The sequence below is a fragment of the Pezoporus occidentalis genome, unplaced genomic scaffold (genome assembly GCF_034315485.1).
Source record: "Pezoporus occidentalis ecotype Australia unplaced genomic scaffold, CSIRO_AGI_Poc_V1 ctg119, whole genome shotgun sequence".
In the NCBI taxonomy this organism is placed as follows: Eukaryota; Metazoa; Chordata; class Aves; order Psittaciformes; family Psittacidae; genus Pezoporus; species Pezoporus occidentalis.
This window is the reverse complement of record NW_026912983.1, coordinates 2,064,987-2,084,744: the sequence shown is the minus strand read 5'-3', so window position 1 is coordinate 2,084,744 and position 19,758 is coordinate 2,064,987. Positions and strand designations below refer to the sequence as shown.

The window sequence follows — 19,758 nt, the reverse complement described above, 5'->3', positions numbered from 1 at the left end:
TAGGGGTCTCTTGAAAGAAAATTGCTAAGAATTTCCAACTGGACTATGTAATCACAGCGCCTGGTATCAAGAGGAGGGGGAGTGACATGAAATCACTGACTTGTGACATACATTCCTCAGCAACAGCAGCTGCTGCCTAATGACAGCTAATAAAGGGAATCTTCCCTTGACAGAGCTGCATGCCTGCAATGGGACTGGAATGTGCCCCAGATAAATCCACTGATAACCTAGGAAGCAGAGATCACACCCAAAGAGTATAAAAGACAAGCTTCGGAAGAGAGCGGATAGGACGAGGAAGAGAGAGACCTGAAGAGACATCTCAGAAGAAACAGCTTGAACTTCCCTATTCCCAACGAAGCCAGCACCATGGACACTAAAGGCTCATTTTCCTGTGGCTTCCTCTTGCTGCTGCTCATCCAACTCCAGCTTGGAAGAGCCAACCCTATCTACAGCCTCAGCCCTGCCAAAGAACTGGCCAGCATGGAGGTGAGGACTCTCTCCTTTTGCAAGGTTAAATGTTCAGGGTGCTTAGCAGAGTGTGAGGTGGTGGTTTTGCCTTTCTTTTGCACAATCAGATAGCTGCATCAGCAATCACATGCTAGGAGACAAAGTCTCAGTTCTTCAGAGGGGTTGAAAGAAGCTCTGCAGAGCAATAGCTTCACTTGAGCTCCTGGATAGCAGTAAGAAACAAAATTGTGATGTTGTGATGTCTGCTTTGGCTCTTTGGTTCTTTTTCTCTTAAAGATCCACCTTCCTGGGAGTAAATTCCCAGAGAGGGAAAAAAGCATCACAGCATCTGCATAAGAACAAACAGAAAATGTTCAGGAAGGCTCCTGTTTGTCCCACTAAATGTCAGGGACAGTGAAGCAGGACAGCCATACGGCTCTAGCTGCGCAGGTTTAAGAGAACTGGCTGCATATGAATGGGAAATGAGGAGGTAAAGTGGAGCACCCAAAGCCAAACATTTAGAGAAGCTGCTAGAGGAACAGTATGATCCTTTAGTGTGGCTCAGCTGGAAAGCTTCTAGAGCTATGAAATTACCAGCTGTGTATTTTAATGACCGATAGAGAACATCCATTGCGGCAGCACAATACAAGCTCTAGGTTCAGTCTTGCAAGATGAAACCTGAAAGCTCAAACCTTTCCTTGGGCTGTATCAGTGACCAGCTCCTTACAGCATCAGACCCTGAGAAAAAACTACACAAGATGATCAGGACAGTGCCAGCCAAAGCTAAAACATCCTCAGCCTCTAGGCTGATTCCAGCAGCTATCCAAGAGTGGCTTCCAAATTCACTGTAAGGCTCACTTCTCTCTACTCTCCTTCTAGAGATGGACAGTTCTACTCCTCTAATTCATTGAGCTGATCCTTGTTACACAAAGCTTTAAAAATTATAGAGAATGGTACCCAGGAAGCAGTCACACAGCAGACCTGAATTTAGCATACAGGCATTTTCCTGTTACTTTAAGAAGCAGCAATCCTCTAACTCCTGGGGCAGAGATTAGTGATAACACCAACAGTTTCTCCAAATGATGTCCATTGAAATTGCCAGGGGTGACAAGCAAGGAGATGGTCTTAGCCAAAAAAGGAGAAAGCCAATTGCTTGCAAGCAGCATTGCAGGCAACTTGAGAACACGGGAGGAGACTGGATTCAGAGGTACTCTGAGATAGAGTACTATTAGTGGGCTGAGTAGTATCTCCCTGTGCAACTTAGATCATGCTCTTTTTCTCTGCCAAGAGCTCTTCTAACCTTGCCAATAAGATACACTTCGGTGGCAAGCTACAAATAGGTGGAATTAATGTGGACAGGGATTTACTGCAGAGGACAGAGCTCAAGTACCACCAGCAACCCTGGGATCCAACCTGATAGGCTCCTAGAGCTGGCTATGGGACCATTGATGAATGCAGCACTGGATGACAGGAAGAGTTAGGAAATTACCACAAAACAAAGAATTTTATGAAATTAATCCTTCTATTGTAGGCTCTGCTGGAGAAACTGGAGGATAAATTTGCAATGATTGAAGCCCTGGAGTCCAATCCTGACCTGCAAGAACCCAAAAACCAGGAGGAGGTCCCACCAGAACTCATGGATGACAGTGATGACCAGAAGGCTGAACCCAGGCTAGCACCCAGCACCCCTCTGTCCTACAGGGACCCCTTCCTCAAGAGACTGAGGGGGCTGCAGATGCCCAGGATGATGAGAGATTCTGGCTGCTTCGGGAGGAGGATTGATAGGATCGGCTCTCTGAGTGGAATGGGTTGCAATGGTGAGTCCCATCTAAGCCATTTCTCTGAATAGAACAGATTGCATCTGTTACTTGTGACAAGGGAAGAGCAGGTTTTCTTTTAAGCCTTTAATAAGTCACAGCTTCAGAAAGGAATTAATTTTAGCCTAATACTTAAGCTAGCATTGATTTTTCAAAGGAAAACCTGTGTCTATTGATTCAGTAGGTAAAGGCATTGCTGAAAACGGCGCGTATACTGAGAAGGAAACAAGTCCTAGTAACACTTGTTTCATGTTTGGCTTGCAGGTTCCAGAAAGAATTAAGACAACCTCCCTATGCCCTACTCTGAAGAATGCTTTACAGTACCTGTTCCTCCCCAGACGAAAGCCAGATGCTTTCTAAACTCTTCAACAGAAAGTGATTCCTATTTCTATTTATTTATTTATTTATTTATTTGATGGTTGGTTTGTTTTTTTTTTAAAGAATATTTCTTACTCTAGCACCAAGAGATCATCTTTAAATAAAACTAACACGTTAGACATCTCTGCTGGACCTCTCTCCTGTCTGTTGCATTAAAATGTCTTGTATTTTCCTAAAGTCAGAAGCCTATGTTTTATTGAAAAGGCTGATCCACAAGGCTGGGTCTTACACTAGACAGAGAATGTAGGAACAAAAATGAGGTTTTTTCACTGGAGTTTTTTCCCTCTGCACTAAGAAATTGTAACAGATTAGCAGATAAAGAAAGCTTGCTCGACATTGAAACACCAACATGAGTCCTCCTATAGACAGGGGTTTAGTAACAAGAGAGTCCTGTTGCTGGTGTAGGTTATTCAGTCCAGGGAAGTGCCACAAATCCCACACAGAAGCAAAATTGACATGAAAAGAAATCAGAAAAATCACAACACTCCACAAGTTTCAAGATCACCAGAGGGAGGAAAGGGAATTCATTGTATATGCTTTCTAGCACTCACCAAATAAAGGCTCTGAGCATCACACAAAGATACATCATTAACCGTGTCTTGTCTCACTCTGCATGTGGCTGAGGTGCTGCTCCTCAGGGTCTCTCGATGGAGTCCTATTCATGGTATTTCTCATGTGAGGGCAGGTGGGACCACTCCAGCTACAAAGCAGCTTCTACAAAACATGTATCCCTTTCTGGGAATGGCCCTTCACAAAGTTTTTCTACACAGGGTTACTGGGAGCACTGCAAGTCTGATCAAGGTTTCACTGAAGCCTTTGTGGCTAAATGTCACACCTAGGATCTGAATTTGCCCCAGACCTTCTCCACGTTCTTCCCCCTCCAAACAGGGTTATATTGCCAGGACCACATTTGGTCAGCACCACAAGGACCAAATAGCCTGGATTCCCAAGTCAGCCACAGCAACAGCATTGAGCCCAGGCTCAGCACAACTGTCCTGTGATTGCACATTCCACTAGAAACTGTTACTTTGAGCATTTGATTTTGGGTCTCATCCCCAGCATCCATTACTCGAGCATCCCAGAAAGGGCCTAACACATAGCTCCAGGATAGGCTCAACTGCAGAAGTCTAATTCTAACTTTGCTTATGCATATGCACATAGAGAGAGGAATGATAGTTGCTTAAGACAGGCTACAGTGAGGCAAATGTGCCAGAGCCATGGCAGTTGCTGACAACAGCTCTCAGGAAGCACAGCTACAGTGAAAGCATGAGTTTGAGTGCTGAATGGCATCACTCCTGCACATGCTGTACTGCTTTCATAGGGCTTATGTCACGCATCACATTTTTGACAAGCCACCCTCCTAGTCGCTCCCTGTCCTGCTGACATGGACCTGAGTGCTCCCTGCCATGCTGGGCCCTGTGACTCTTCCCTAGGGAAACAGAAGGCTTCTCTGAGGTAATAGTTTTGCTCCACTCCAATGGGAATCAACACCTACTGTGATACAAATCAGATGTCACAGCCTTCCAGCAGTGCCAGCCAAAGATAAAATACTCTATGCAACAGTGCTCACATAGGTTTCCTTGGCAGGAAAACTGCTTCCCAGGTCAAGGCTGCCAGCAGCTACCATGAGACATCTCTGCAGTGAAAAGCTACAGCAACTTTGCATTTACTCAAAGGTGGTTTCACAAATCTATGTGGTGTGAAGTCACCCTTTGGAGAGCCTTTGTGGGGATAATGGGGCTTCATCTTCTCAAACAGGCTTTCCAAATGCAGCCCTACAGCCATCTGTTTCCCACTGCAGCAAGATGGGAACGTGCAGATGGATCCCTCCACACTTGCAATGGGCAGCAGCCTGACTTCCCATGTGCTGCTGTAAAGCAAAGTAAAAACAATCCTCATACTCTAACAATAACAGCCCTGGCTGGAGCTGAATTTTACCCAGTCAAGCAAAACTTGTACAGACACTGTAAATTGTCCCTCCCTGTCAGCCCCTCAAGGCACAAACCACTAATAGTTCACTGGAATGTGCTAAAAACGGCAAGAAGAGTTGGTGCTGCCTGACCCAAAGCCAGGTAGGTCCAGTATTAAGAGCAAGCCAGTTCCTGGTGGAACAAGTCTGTATTGGCTTGCAGACAGTATGTTAATAGACCCTGGGGTCTGGGAGAACCTAATTGAGAGTAGGCAATCTAGGAAAAAAGCATCTCTGTGGCTGGATTTTTACTGCTGCTCCCATAAACACACTGAGCTGTAAAGCTCCCCCAGGGAAATCTCAGAGTCAGGTCAGAATAGGACTGCACACAGAAACAAGCACTTGGAAAAGCTGAATGAGAGAAAGTGAGCACTGCTGGGCTCTACAGGACAAGCAAAGCTGCCACTCTTGCTGTGATCACAGGGAACAGTCTTGGGAACAGCCAGTCCCAAACAAGCATATAGACAAAAGTAGCCCACCGCTTATGGGGAAAGCTTATCTGAAAGCTAAATGTCTCTCTAGAGCTGTGTTTCTTTCTAAAGAGGGTACTGTGGCTAAGAGGGCACACACAGAAAACACAAAAGGTTCCACTACACACTTGCTTTCAGTGAGACCAGGAATTTCAAACTGTAGGTACAGAAATAATGGATTCTGGAGGGAGCAAGTGAATTAATTTATCATCTGTTTCATAGAACAGCCACATGGCTCTGTGACCCAGCAGCATCAACAGCAAGTGCCACAGCTCTGCTCTTCATCAAAGATCAGCAGGCTGACCTTTACAGCAGGGGGAAAAAGAGGCACAAAGCTTGTTACCACAGTTACATTGGGTTATGCTCTACCTTACTTTGCAGTAACCTGGACTTGTGTTCATGGCTGAAGCTTCAGAGGACAGTCCTGTCATCCCATGTTAACCTGCCAGCCTTTTATTTCTTCTGCTGCTGCTGTAACTGCAGTGGATTTGGATAGTTGCACATGCTATCCATGCAAGGATGCAGGGATTCCTCTAACCTAGGCCCTTCTCTCTTCCAGCAGCAGGCAGTTCTGTATAGACCCATGTCTACACATCAGGTAGTTTCCTTCAGGTTTGTAGTGGACCTGCCTTTGGTGCCTGTAAATTTTGGAAACTAACCCTGATAGAACTTTATGGAGGAAAATATGGGATTGCATTGGAGGAGAAACAATCCAAGAGCAATACTAGGCTCTGGTGAGGGCATGAGCTGAAGATCACATTAATCTTCAGTTCTACATGAATTCCTACTAAGTCTTCACACCTATCCAAGATACATCTCTTCTTCTAGAGAAACTTCCACATGGGGAAGGGAAGGTTGGTGACATGTCAGTAATAGTGCAGGAAAAAGGGTAGCAGCCACACAACCAAACAAGAGCTTCAGAGGAAGCTTTAAGAACTAGGCTGTGAGTCAGTCCCAAACCAGAGAATTGGTGTAGCTTGTAATTGCAAACAATCCAGAAACAGTCTAAGCACAGGATGCCTGTGGAACATCCCTATCACCGCAAAGCAAGGGCTGATGTCAAAAGCAGCTAATGCAGGTTAGGTTCCAAGTAATTATTCAGCACTGAGCCGTGCAGGGTCCTGAAATCCTGCCCTCCTCCACCCCATCAGGCAGAGTCCTTTATACATTAATCATCCCCCAACAACACAGCACCTGAGACGCATTCAAGTGCTATCATGGTCCTTTGTGCAAAGGAAGAAATATCCCAGTGGGATCAGAGAAGGACCAGGGTAACACCTTCCACCACCCAGCTCTAATGACATTCGCCACCTCCTGCAATGCCAGACTTCATACTTGCTTCTTCATAGCTCCTGGCACTAACCCTGGCTGGCAGCGCATAATTCAGCAGCTTCCCTTCCTTTGATCTCTGGAACACAGTAATGACACCAACATGCCTCCTACGCCTCTTGCACACTGTAAGGCAGGAGCCTCACTCACGAAAGTGGTGTGGTTGGCATGGGGTTTTATTGCAAATTAGATTTGAGGGTTTCTTCCACCCCTCACACACTGCACTAGCCCTTTCCAGCTTCCCACTAGATGAAGAGTTTCACTAAATCCCAGTCTGCGGGCAAGAAGAGCTGTCACCACTGCTTTGCTCCTCTAGGAAATCGCATGGGAAGGATCCTCTGCTGCTGCAGGGAAGTGTGGAGCTGTGCCATTGCACATAACAATCCAATCATATCCAGCTTGCTTGATTTAATATCACTAAAGCTTGGCCCCCAAAGGCCTTTGCTGATTGACATCTGCTTGATAAGGGTGTCCCAGTGATCCTAGCAGCAACTCTCTACAGACAATAGCAGACTCACCCCATGCCCAAAGACGGAGATCACCTGCATTATGGTCACAGCTCAGAATGCAGCACAAAGCCTGTGACAACTCTGCTGTGTTGAGAACAGCCTCTCCCCAAGTCTCTCACCTGCTTACCCAGAGGTACAGTTCCCATTAGGCAGTTGGAACCTAGTTGTCCAACAGCTGTCTCAGTTTTCACACCAAAGAAGGAAGAGCCCAGAGGCATTGCTGAGAGATAAAGAAAGTGGCATCTTTTCTGGTGCTTTTCTCACACCTTTGAGGTGTGAAATACCTTGAAACAAAACAAGAACGTTCCTTGCAGCAGATGTCCCTGTGCTGTCAGGCCTGATATGGTGGGAATTGGGAAGCAAAGGAAAGGTAAAAATCCATGTCTAAAGTCAGCCACCACACAGATATTCTCTATTATAAGCATCAAGGAGCTGCTAGAGGAGTCAACAAGGGTCCGAGAATGGTCCTGTCTGTGTCATGAGTTCTTCAACACAGTATTGTCTTCTGTGTTTATCTATTCCAACTGGTATATATGGATTCCAGTCTCCTGCTCCTAGATGCTTAAGAGTCACTCATACATGGCCCACACAGCAACTCGGGCTTTATTTCTGTAGTTTGGAATCAGCCTGAACAAAGGGACATTCTGCTTACTTTGGAACAGTGATCTCAATGTCTAAACCTTCCAAACCTGTGTGGAACTCACTGCCATCTCATTCCAGCTCTGAACAAGCTTTTTCCATCTGGTGCATTTGAAAAGCTCCAGTGGATTCTGAAGGGGCCAAGTGTGCCTCAGTGCTGCTGCAAAGCGCTTCAGCACCCTGGACAAGAAGAGCAGCAGCTTCCTTCTTTCAACTTACACATCAGCACAGCCATCCTCTGTTCTTCCTGCATGATACACACCTGTGTAGGTATGCACATATGCTAAAGGAAGCAGCTTGTATCCTCCCACCTAAGCAAAGCAAAACTGGAAAGAAATCTCACCAAATAACACTAAATTCTTCTGCTAGAGACACAGTTTACAGGTATGGGGATCGTGACATGTGGTTGGATTTAATGAGTCTATAAATCTTGGTAGAAAGGGGTTTTAATTCAGACATTAATGTATTACACAGCTTTTCTGGTAACCAGCCAAGAAAAATGCAAGGCAAACCACCACTTACAAGTTTTGGATTTCTCAGGTAAGAAAATCAGCAGTTGCTGCACAATTCAGGAGAGTTCAGCTCCTCATCAAACATTTGTTATTCCCTCCTTTGAAACAAGCTGTTGTGAGAGAACACGGGACTGGAGGGGTCACAACCTAAAGGATTACACTAATTCCTACCTCTGCCCAGCCTCAGTGCACCTTCTGCACACGCTGTTAGATCCAGAAAGCTCATAAATAGCAATTACTCATCATCCTCAAATGATGTTCTTGGATATTGCCATGTTCTACTAGTTTTATTAGAATAAAGGGCAAAAATAAATCACCGCTAGAAACATCAAAAGGCCTTGAAAGTGCTGAAGGAGACACACAAATGTTTTACTCTCAGACATGTTATGGTTACATGAATACTTCCCAAGTGCCATAGTTCAAATAAAAATATATTCATACAAATTTAAAAAAAAATACCATTTATATACACCAAGGAATTAGCTTACATCATTTCATAACAAAAAACAGTGCAAAAAAACAACCCCAAAACCAAATGGAAAGTTGCTACCATTGGAATGGCTCACAGTAAGTCAACAAGTCAAAACCGCATCAGTTAACACTGCACAGGAAACCATGGGGCAGCAGAGAATGCCCCATAGTATCCCCTAACTTCTGCCATCAATACTAATCCAGTTATTCGTACTATTCCTTTAGTGTTGCTCTGAGTAAAAGGTTACAGGCACCTAACATTAGAAGTAAGTTTCTTGTACATCACTAAGCAACCAGAGCCAGGGGAGAAGCAGCGAATGTGTTGTAAGAAAGGAGCTAAGAGAGCAAAGTGTGAGAACAAGACTGATTCAACGGGAGCCACTTTGCATCAGTCCTTAGCAGAAGGGAAACGCTGCACCTTCAAACGTCAGATGAACTTGTAATTCCCTTTCTGCAAGCTACAGAACAGTGACTGCACACTCAGTTTTCCCTTTAAAGCAACTGACAAGGTCACCCACCACCCTCATTTAAAACTTCTTTAGGGAAGGAATGAACAGGGTGTGCTTTCCAGCTGGAACATTTGGGTCAGACAGATGCACAGAGAAGACAGTGCTGACAGCAGGCTGAAAGCAAGTGGCCTTCTCCTGGGGAAGTGCAGCTGGTGCTCAGACAAACCTTGACAAGGTTTTTCAGCCTGTCTTGTCTGGATTGCCTGACTCCAGGCCTCAGTAGTGACGACAAGACATCCCAGCAAAATATACTGCTGCAGTTTGTGTACACAAATAAAACAGGACATGACCAGCCCAAGGCAAACCACCTAAGGAGCCCTATTGATGTGCATGAAGAGAAACCTTCCACACACAATCACTCATCATGAGCAAGAGGAAAGAGATCTGTCACTGAGAGACACAGGGCATTCTGAACATGTGGATTCAGCAATCCTATAGCGCCTAAGCACATCAGTGTGAGCTGAAATCCCATCAAAACAGGAGTTCTGTGATTTGTAACTGCCCATGAGCACAAATCCTTCAAATGAAAGGTAGGTTAATAGAAGCGTATTTCAAACCTACAGTCCAGCTCCAGAGAGTACTAAAGGATGCTGGAAGTCTCTTGGGATAGCTCACTACAAGACCAGAACTCAGGCAACATTGGTAAATCAGGAAATCATCAGCAGAGACTATCTGGAGAGAACAAACATCCTTACTCTACTTACAGGGAAAGAACTTGCAAGCCAAGAAAGAGCAGTAGCTGATGCCAACTGATCTGCTGTAAGGAACATGCCCCACCTGTCCCAGCTAAGGAGCCCAGGTTGAAGGCACAAGATGGATAGTGGCTGTAGGAAAACACCTTCACTTTACTTGTGGAAGCTGAAGAGCTTGCATGCCTCCTTTGAAATAGAGCTAGGATATTCACAAGCCTGTGAAGCTATTTCAGTGGGGGAGACACGAGCTGTTGCTGCAAGTTCTACAGCAGGAAAGGGAAAAGAACAAACATTCCCTGCTCTTTGGATAGGTCACTTCCCAAGCAGCCCTCTTCAGTGGCCATAGTTAACAAAGGGTCCTCAGACACAGCCTCCTCTGCCACAACTGCCACTGCATGTACCACAGCTCACTTCGCTTGGTGGAAATGGTATAAATGCATTCTTGAAAACAAAGATATGCCTTTCATCTCCTAATACAGCAGCAGGTTTGAGACAACACCAAGTGGAAAAAAGGCCTCCAGATGTCAACAGAGAGGAATAAAAATTAGAATCTAAGTGCTTACAAACAGCTGTGCTAAAACCAAACTTTCCAGCTAAGCCATGCACTGCACAAGGACAAATTCTATACTAAAACTTGGCCCCAGGAACCACTTTAAAAAACAAGTTTTCTCTTATCTATTGGCCAAAATTCCAGAGTTTCCCATGATTCAGTTGTCTTCACTGCAAGCACAGCCACAGAATACATCTACCAACCATCCAGACTGCAAAGACTCCATGAACATCTAAGAGTGCCAGAGACTTCAAGAGCTCTACCTCAAGACCTGGTGACCCGAGAACAAAGCCTCCTCACAAGCCTATCTGTAGCAGGGCTCAGCAGGCAACAGCTTGCAGAGCAGTGCCCTGGAACAATCAGCTTCCACAAAGTCAGTCAATGAGGCTGTTTTAACAGATTTAGTGTTTTGATACCAGTAGGAAAAGAGCACAACTTCTTCAGGCTTAGTCAGGAAAAACTTCACTACCGATCAGTTTCTGAATTTAGAGAATACAATGTCTGATTCCCTCTGCCACAGCTCCCATCTATGGCAGACAACAGGTTAACTGGAGTGCTCAGAGGCTGTGTAGAAGCTTTTCTGGGATACATTCCCCATGATACTTGGCCCAGTCTCTTGGCTGAGAGAATGCTCTGTGCTTTATCAAGCCAATCAGCTCTGCAGCCCCTGGAGGCACAGTGCTGGCTTCCCACTGAGGGTTATCTCTATGCAAAACTCAGGAGGGCAGGTGCCTGCTGGAACAATACAGGTGCTGGCCAGGATGGTACCTGCTAAAGCACTGAACTGGCTGCAACTGGCTTCTAAGTGCTTATTTTACCCTTCTAGATATGTGGCTGTTGCTATTGCAAGCATTATCCCAAGCATTTTTAGAGCACAGACAGCCCCACTTATCACCCTGCAGCAAATCCTGCCTGTTAGTCACTAAGTATCCCTCCTGTATGGCAGCTTTAAGTTCTCAACAGAGAGAAATCAACTGAGTCCAGAGACAGGGCAACAGTTCTATTAGCCTCCAGAAAGCAACACCTCATCATGCTCTGAAGATGTAGGTTCCCTGGTCTCTAACCCTAGCTAGAAAGGTGTCCCAGGCTCTCATCGTTGGATCAGTACAAGGACAAAGTGCCTACAAATGCCAAGAAATGCAGGAGTGTCGGGTTAGTGACAAAGTGAAGTGCCACAAAGTGCCTTAGAAGAGTCTCTTACAGGGAGATAGTAACAATAGCTAAGAGGGAAAGAGATCTCCCTTCTCTGAGATGCTCTGCAAATGTATTAAATATTTATAATCTCAAACAGTAACTGGAATTGAACTGAACTCCTGATTTGCTGAGCTGCTCTCAAAAGCCAGCTGCTGTCAAAAACAACACAGCAGGGACGTTTCCCTATGACAGAAGGAGAGAAATTAGGAACAAATGAAGCCAGAGTGGAAAAAGACGGACAACTGGGAACACCTGCAAAGAGGTGTATTTCCAGAGCTGGATTTTATAATACTGCTTCTGAGAAAAGGCATCCTCCAGAGCAGCTATTTGATAACTGCAAACTTCAATATCTCCTCTCTCAGCCCTGACAGTGACTCCCTTCTCAGACAAATAAGGCAACAGTTGCAGGAACAAGGGAGGAAGAGTTAAAATGACACATACAGGAAGACAGGGAAAAGATGCTGAAGTTTCCTGCATAGGACATAGTGGAGATAGAGGATTCTTTTTCCAACCCTTCAAAGAAAAACCCAAAAACCAAAATAGCAGAACATACAGTGTCAGGACAGTTGATGAAAGGAGATAACTGGGGCACAGGAAAAGAAAAAAAACTGGATCAAAAGTGGTCAAACCAAGTGCCTGAGACCAACCAATAGCTCTGGGCCCAGGCAGCTCCTCTAATTCTCTGGCTAGCAAGGTGTTTTCCAGCTCCCCAGGCTTGATATGCATGTGAGAAGCCAAACGGCAAGTCTTGGGCCTTGAGGGGTCCAAGCGGAATGCGAGCGCGTGTGCAGGCTTGGAAGAGGGAGGTAGCCACCGACAGTGGGGCAGGGTGGGCAGGGGCATCAAATGCTCTGATAGTGTTGTCTCAGTCTTGCCTGCAGAAATTCGTGGGTCAGGTTGTGCCGAGTGATTATCCCAACAATCTTAAAAGAGGAAGAAAGAGAGGAAAAAAGTCAGTATCACAGGTGTGTCACTAACAGACACGCATGGTAGAGCTGTTGTTCTTTCTAACTCCCCAAAAGAGGGAACGTGCAAGCAGATCCTGACTGATGCCGAGTTAGAGTGGGGTCAAGTTCAAATCTTGCCAAAACAACACCCCTCCCTCTGCCAGCACTTGTCTGCAGGCAAGATACTGCTTTAAATACACCCAAACAGACAGCTTAACTGCTGCTATGATGTCTGGACACAGCACTAGTTACCCCCACATAGGAAGGGAAATCCTGTCCATGTTTGACAGCATAGAGATGTAACCAAATCCTTTGGAAAGTGAAAACTAATTGGAAATAACAGCTCTCTTATGGCTTCATAGTAGAGACATTTCAGATATCCCACATGACGTGACTGCAGACAGCTCTTATCAGATACATTTTAGGAAGCTCTAAAGACCACAACAGAGAAATGGTAAAGGCTAGCTAAGTGGTTACTGCACACTGGCCATCACCAGCTGGCAGGTCACAAAACGGACCCTCTCTCCAGACTGGGGAAACAGTCAAGCCAGATGTTCCAGCTGATGAAACACCTCAGTGATTTTACACATTGAAAGAGTTTAGAACTAGGCTGCTCTCTAGCGCTGCAACAGCATCATATGCTAAACACGGAAAGAGTCAACATCTCTTGTACTCAAGCAGCATGCTCTGCAGAGTAGCTATTGGCAACCCTCAAGAGGCAGAAAAGACACTGCTGTCTCATGCACGGAGCAGTTCAGGCTTAAAGGAGTTTCCCACTGTTTATAGGAAGTTGCTGACACCTACTGACCGTTCCTGAGCATTGTAGATGGCAAAGACAAGTGAATCGAGAACAACCCGTTCAACAACTCCTTTGTTCTGCTGCTCCCAATAGTACGGACACAATGCAAGTTCCCTTCTAGCAGAAAAGCCCCCTGCCCCAATGAGAAGGAAATTCTCCTTCTGGCCTTGAATAAAGCTGACAAAGAGGAAGCCCAATGAGTGGCCTCTGATGAGCTCAAGGCCTCTCAATAGGTACAAGACAGTAAAAGCTTCCACATGCTGCCAGCCTGAGACTGTGTGTGGAAGGCAGGAAGCATGGACACAAACATGGTAACAGAGACACAGTAATCAAGAATGCTTCAGGGTCTTAAGATCATCACATTCTGATCTCTTTAAAGCATTTTTCTTTGATGTTAAGAGATCTTAATTCTCCCAAAGGTGGAAGACATTGCATAAGCCACAGTGGCTTCCTTGCTTTGCCAAGAGAAAATGGAGACCAGGACTTACCTCTCCAACTGCATTCACAACCGGTAAATGTCTGAGTCCCATTGTCCTAAACAGGTTGAAGACTTGTGACACATGTGTATTTGGAGAGACAGCAAAGGGTGATGGGTTCATGTATGGGGTGACATCCTGAGAGAGAAAAAACAATTATGTTATTTACAAGAGGCATTTTCACTATCTCTAGGAATCACTAACAAGCAATTCCTGCAAGTCTTCCAATGCACTGATCTCTGGGCAGGGTACCAGACCAGGGGCATCTTCTATTTCTCCACAAATACCAAATTATTTCAGGAACATGAATTTTTCATGGTTTGCTTGAACACTGTAACCCAGGATCTTAAGAGCCCAATGCTGCAGAAAGCCTCTGAGCAGGATAAATGCAGGCCCAGGAAAATAAGAATGTATATTAAAAAAGCACTTTGGCTTACACAGCAACCTTCCTGTCACAAAGTCAATGACAGGCTGCCACTGTCTGAGCTGCCAGCACATGGAGTTACAAACAGCAGCAGTTTGCCTGTCCAGAAGTATAAAATAGAAGGAAGTTAACCTAGACAGGCAACATTTCATTCTGAAAGTTAAGCACCTTTGTGAGATGTTACCTCACAGCAGGTATGAGGACTGACTTGCAGACAAAGCTGACTGAATGCATGAGAAGTACAGGATGTTGGTCACTGCACCCAGGGGTGGACTTAAATGTGCTCTCAGCCTTTTTTAAAAGCTTGAGACAGTCCTAAACATCTGTTAGGAAACACTGTCACGCTGCAGTGCATCTCTTACCACTATCATGCGAGGGTTCAGCAATGTGAGGTCCAAGTCATGGATATCTGGATAACGGGGATAATCCTCGGACATCTCTGCATGGGACAGACGAGGCTGACTTGCACTCTGCATTTAAAACAAATCCCACTGAGCTGATGTGTCACCATCCCACACAGTACATGGGCTGCAAGCAGCACAGCAAATGATTCCTCCCAGTTGCTCACCCAGATCCCCCCATGCCCACACATACATCTGCAGAGGTACTCAGAGCAGCTCATCTCAGAATGCAGCAGTGCAAGCCCAAACCTATGCAGGCACTTAGCTGATAGAGCAATGGATCTGCTCTCCAAACTCTGACAGATCTACACTCCACGCTGGAGGGCAGCAACAAATCAGCCTTGCAGATGGGCCTCAATTACAAATGCTACTGCTGATTTCAGTGATACAGCTGACACTTCTGGTAAGACCTTGGCACACAGGAGTTAAGAACATGCAGCGTACACTGCGAGTTGCTCTATTTGTATTTGATACCTGTCCTCCATTCTCCAGGTCTGACAGGACTGCACCTTTATGCCACAAATGGGCCTGTTTATTTCTTAAACAGTAGCTGTCCTCTTTTCCTGGGATACTTAAACAGAAACTCAAGTCTCTCTATTCTAGAGCTGCCAGGAGAATTCACATTACACATCTGCAGCTTTTAACACACAGATGCATTCCTTACAGTGTAAAAATAGGTATATTCTTTTTTGCAGCCCATACATACTCTTCCCAGCCTTCTCAGCTGGGAGGGTAGGGATGTCTCTGCTACAACTCCTGATGAGGAAGACTCACCGACTGGCTCTCGGAGTAACAAACCCCCCTGACAAGGAGCGTGACCAGCTGTGAGCGCAAGATCAAGCCATGGAAGGTCAACGGTCTGAAGCGCTCCTCCATGGTCCACTCTTCACTGGGAGACTGGTCAGGGTACAGGTTGGGGTAGGGAGTGTATCTGTGGCAGATTTAACACTGCATGTTACAAGATGCATGAACTTAAGGAGAAACATATACCCCTGCCTCCAAAGCAACAGCTACTTCAGCTCTTTGCAACCTTCTCCTGAACATTTCTGGGACGCCTACTAGTGACAAGCAAGCCTTTTCTCCATGAAACAAAATAGCAGAGAGGGATCAAGACCCATTAGCATCAGCAGAGTGTGATAACAGCAGCAGGATGGAGTCTCACAACTCTCAAATTCAAATCTCTTGCTACTAGAGCAATTTCCAGTGCCAAAATATTCAGATTCTAATAAAAGCTGAAGCATCTGGGAAAACATCAGGGTCAGGACCCTACTCATAACAGTTACAATCACTAGGTGATTAACTGATTCACTGGACTGGGCTTCTGCTTGGATGTAACTGCAACATAAGCCTGGTGACACAGCCCAGTTACAGGAAAGTGGTATCAACATCACAGCACCAGGTCATCAACTCCTCTCTTGGGAAAAGTGAGCTTTGTAGAGCTCTCAGTTCTCTACAGACAAGAGGCCATGGATTCCTACAGACAAGACATTTCCCCAGGAAATGTTTTCAGATAGGTGTTTGAAAGGAATTTAAGTTAACAGGTTGGACACTACCATCAAGTCATTAAGACTCAGTCACAAGTGTGAGCCCCAGCACTGGCTGATGAGACCTGACAAGTCCCTTCTCCTAAAACCTAAAATCATAGAATGGTTTGGTTTGGAAGCGACCTTCAAAGCTTCCCCAGTCCAACCCACCTGCAATGAGCAGGGAAATCTTCATCTAGATCAGGTTGCCCAGAACCACATAAAGCCTGGCCTGGAATATCTCCAGGGATGGGGCATCCACCACCTCTCTGGGCAAGTTGTGCCAGGCTTTTACCACCCTCACTGTAAAGATTTATTTCCTCAAATCCAGCCTAAATGTCCTTGTTTTAGTTTAAAACCATCATCCTTTGTCCTACCACAACAGGCCCTGCTAAGAAGTCTTTTCCCATGGATACTAGCACTGTTTCCTTTGATATATGGAATGACAGGGACTGCAAGAAGCATCGCATCTCAACATATAGAAACACCCTGTTCCCATACGCCTGTGCCTACCAGGATCTCACCTTCTCTCTAGCATCTGCTGCAGCAGATCCTCCTTTTCTGGTGGCTCCTCCGTCGCTATGTGCTCATCACACATATTACGCAACTCACTCGAGGGGTAGGACTTCATGGACTGGCTGCGCTTGCGCTGCTCTCCGGCTCGGGTGAGGATGCTGGATTTCTGCATGCAGCAAACAATTTGCAGATATAAAGTAGGTTAACAATTATCCAAGAGCAACTATGAACTATCTGTTCATAGCTGTATGACAACAGGTAAGGTGCTCCCTAGCGCTGCCGCAGTACTTGTGAGAATAGCCAACAGGACTGTACTCTCCTTGGACACAACGTGAAGTTTAAGAACTCAGGCACCCTTTTTTGCTAGGGCATGAGCATGCCATAAGCATGTTTATTATTCATTCTGACCTTAAACTTTTAAGTTTCCCAAGGGACTAAAGCATCTGTCCCGCTACCCCTTCTACAAAGGGAAGGGGCATTTAGGCACCTACTAATGATCTCAGTGGTGGATTCAGTACTTCAGTAACAAATCGAAACGTTTTCTATGTCTATCCTAAACAGGTAAGTCTTAACTTTTGCCTCTAGGAGTGCAGCTCACTTCTGCCTTTACCATGACATGGACAATGGAATGAAACCGAGCCCTTGAAAATTTTGTATTGCAGTAGGTGCTTATCTGTGACCTGAATTCTGCACTGACAAAGGCACAGATAACAAAAGAAAGGGCCTTCCACCTGTAAAAAAAAGCTCTTCACCCTTCAACTCGTCAAAAACTTCTTTTTACCTTGAATTTGATGTTATTACTTATCAGTTGATTTCCCTTCATGAACTCCCTCTCGTTGCCCCGGTTCTCAGTCACTACAGGGAAGGCATGATGGACAGTTGTGCGCAGGATGCTGACAAGGGACTGGATCCTGGTGTGTGGGTAGACATAGGTCAAGTTGGGTTCCATGATGTCACTGGCTCGTAGTCTGCAGGGAAAGAAATTCAAGACTGTTGCATGCATCATGTCAGTGACAAAAGGCTGGTAATGGACAAACAAGGAAACAAACTAGTCCCAAAAAGAGATCCTAAAGGATTCTGCTGCAGTACAGTTCTGCCAGCTCCTTGTACCTATGTGCTCATCTTTACTGTGTTACTAGCAGTGCTGGCACAACTGACCTGACTTTTAACAGTGCATCAGTGATGAACTATTGGCAAGGAAAAAGGTTCCAACTTATGCCATAGAAAGTGTTTAAACACTACTGGAAAACAACAACAGTTGGGAAGAAGATGGAATTCTGCAAGAAGGAAAGTGCAGTGGGACACTTTCAGGTATCATGCTAAACCTCATGGATCTACTCCTTAGATCTCCACCCATCCACCCCTCCTCAGAAACGGCTCCAGAACCTCTTTCCTGCCACAGGCCCAATGCACAACTCCCAACTCCTCTCCCAGCTGCTCCTCTCAGAGCAGCCAGGTTTGTTGGAGATGAAGCACCACCCCCCTGCATTACAGCATTCCTTTGAGTAATAACCCTACCACAAACTCCAACCCACTGCCAAGAGGAGCAGCCTTACTTATCCATTTCCACCTCGGTTTCCCACTCCAGCAGAGGCACTCCTCGCAAGTTCACATGGATGTCATAAATGCCTTTGTTGAAAAAGTCTCCTGTCCATTTGGCTACCTGCAGAGCAAACACAAGGTCTACTGAGTTGTTGCTCCAAGAACAACTTCTTGACTTATCATAGCCCTTGAAGGAACAGACTCAGGCGCAGTGCATGTTCAAGCAACCTGCAAGAAGCCAGAGCTAAGACTCTACACTCACCATGAGGGTGATCATTATGGGGAGCCCATAGGTGATCTCATTGGTGGATTCAATTAGGATGACAGTCAGGCTGATAGTCATGCGGACCACTCCTCCCAGGAATGCTGCTGCCCCAATCAGTGCAAAAGTTCCCGAGTAGATGTGATCCAGGCCAATGTAGCTAGAGCAAAACACAGAGCCTGGAGATTAGCACACCCTGAGATCTCAGTGTGTGCCTGCAGCACATCTCTCTTCTCTCAAACACACACACACAATGCACCTTTTGAGGAGGTTGGCGACCAGGCGTCCGAAGGCAGCCCCACAAAGCAGTGATGGCACAAAAAGACCACTGGGCACAGAGATCCCATATGTCCAACAGGAGAGTGAGAAATAGAGAAGGAAGAACAAGGACAGTGTGACTGGGCTGAAAGTACCTGCAACACAAGAAGAATCATGACTAAAGGGGCACAGGTGTGCCAGACAGAGACAGTAGTATTGCACCATCCACCCCTCAGCTCACAGCAGGCTCATCTCACAACAGCTACTTCATCTCCCAATCCAAACACACATGAAGAAAATGAGTAAGTGAAAAAGAGAGGAAAAGCAAGGCTTTCTTCCCATGGAGAAGGCACCATGGGAAGAAGCAGTCCACTAAAGCCATGAAGGCCTGAAGTGCTCTGAGCCTAGTGGTTCTTATGAATCTTGTTTCAAGCAAGATGAAGCTCTGAAGCCTAAGCATGGGATGGGACACTGTTTCTTAGCTACTCACCATCCTGGTGGAAGAGCTGCAAGATAGCTGACTCCTGAGGGTTAAAGAAGAGTGTGGCCATGTCATTGTAGGTTTCATTTGGGCAGAAAAAAGTTTTAATGCTTGAATTCACATCCTCTGACGTACCCTAATGCAGGACACAAAAGACCAGGAACAGTTAGAATCCACTCTCTTCTATATTAGCCTTTGGGCAGAATGGAAGTAACTGCTGTATAGGGATGTCAGCCCATGCTTTGGAAAGCTCAGACTGAACACCAATAACAGAGATGGGGCCTGAAGAATCAGTGGGATCCCCAAATCACAGCCTGAGCTGCTTTCCCAAAGTCCAAAAGCATGAAGGGTAGCTTTCATGACTACCCTAAGGTCCTGCAACTGTCCATGGGCTTTCACTGAAGTTCTGTTACGCACTGCATGCTGCCAAAAGCTCATTATGTACCTGCGCTTGTCTGGAGGGTGAACAAGATGATAGCAATGTATAATCTTCACATAAGATGCCTTACCTGCAGGTTCAGAGTGTCATTGCCACTATGACCAGTGGAAGACATCTGCCGGCATTCCCCCAGAACCATGGAGGCTATGAAGACCACGACTGTGGTAGTCAATGACACCAGCAGGCTCTCCAAGACTCTGCAAA

At 45.7% G+C, this 19,758-nt stretch overlaps 2 protein-coding genes across 5 annotated transcripts in view; one reads left to right on the top strand and one right to left on the bottom strand.

Annotated features, from left to right (window-relative positions):
* CLCN6 (chloride voltage-gated channel 6) overlaps window positions 1-19,758 on the bottom strand; it is a 67,384-nt gene that overhangs the window by 39,158 nt on the left and 8,468 nt on the right. For 3 of the 4 annotated variants that reach the window (XM_062605126.1, XM_062605113.1, XM_062605120.1), the window contains exons 13-22: window positions 19,625-19,751; window positions 19,125-19,251; window positions 18,636-18,789; window positions 18,377-18,536; window positions 18,129-18,235; window positions 17,354-17,540; window positions 16,581-16,738; window positions 15,308-15,464; window positions 14,495-14,602; window positions 13,721-13,846 (exon numbers count right to left, since the gene is read on the bottom strand). In XM_062605126.1, the coding sequence (XP_062461110.1) occupies window positions 13,721-13,846; window positions 14,495-14,602; window positions 15,308-15,464; window positions 16,581-16,738; window positions 17,354-17,540; window positions 18,129-18,235; window positions 18,377-18,536; window positions 18,636-18,789; window positions 19,125-19,251; window positions 19,625-19,751 (1,411 nt within the window). Of the gene's footprint in view, window positions 1-8,336; window positions 12,410-13,720; window positions 13,847-14,494; window positions 14,603-15,307; window positions 15,465-16,580; window positions 16,739-17,353; window positions 17,541-18,128; window positions 18,236-18,376; window positions 18,537-18,635; window positions 18,790-19,124; window positions 19,252-19,624; window positions 19,752-19,758 lie in introns of those variants that run through there. The other variant, XM_062605135.1, reaches the window with a different exon arrangement.
* On the top strand, window positions 273-3,230 carry NPPA (natriuretic peptide A). Its single transcript, XM_062605190.1, has 3 exons — window positions 273-486; window positions 1,979-2,264; window positions 2,529-3,230. Exons 1-3 carry the CDS (start codon window positions 367-369, stop codon window positions 2,543-2,545), a joined length of 423 nt encoding a protein of 140 aa, XP_062461174.1. The 5' UTR covers window positions 273-366; the 3' UTR covers window positions 2,546-3,230.

Bases quoted from the DNA above. Each gene is read 5' to 3' on its own strand.
- NPPA (XM_062605190.1), top strand. From the start codon at position 367: ATGGACACTAAAGGCTCATTTTCCTGTGGCTTCCTCTTGCTGCTGCTC. The intron at 487-1,978 runs GTGAGGACTCTC...CTTCTATTGTAG, and splicing joins AAGAACTGGCCAGCATGGAG to GCTCTGCTGGAGAAACTGGA.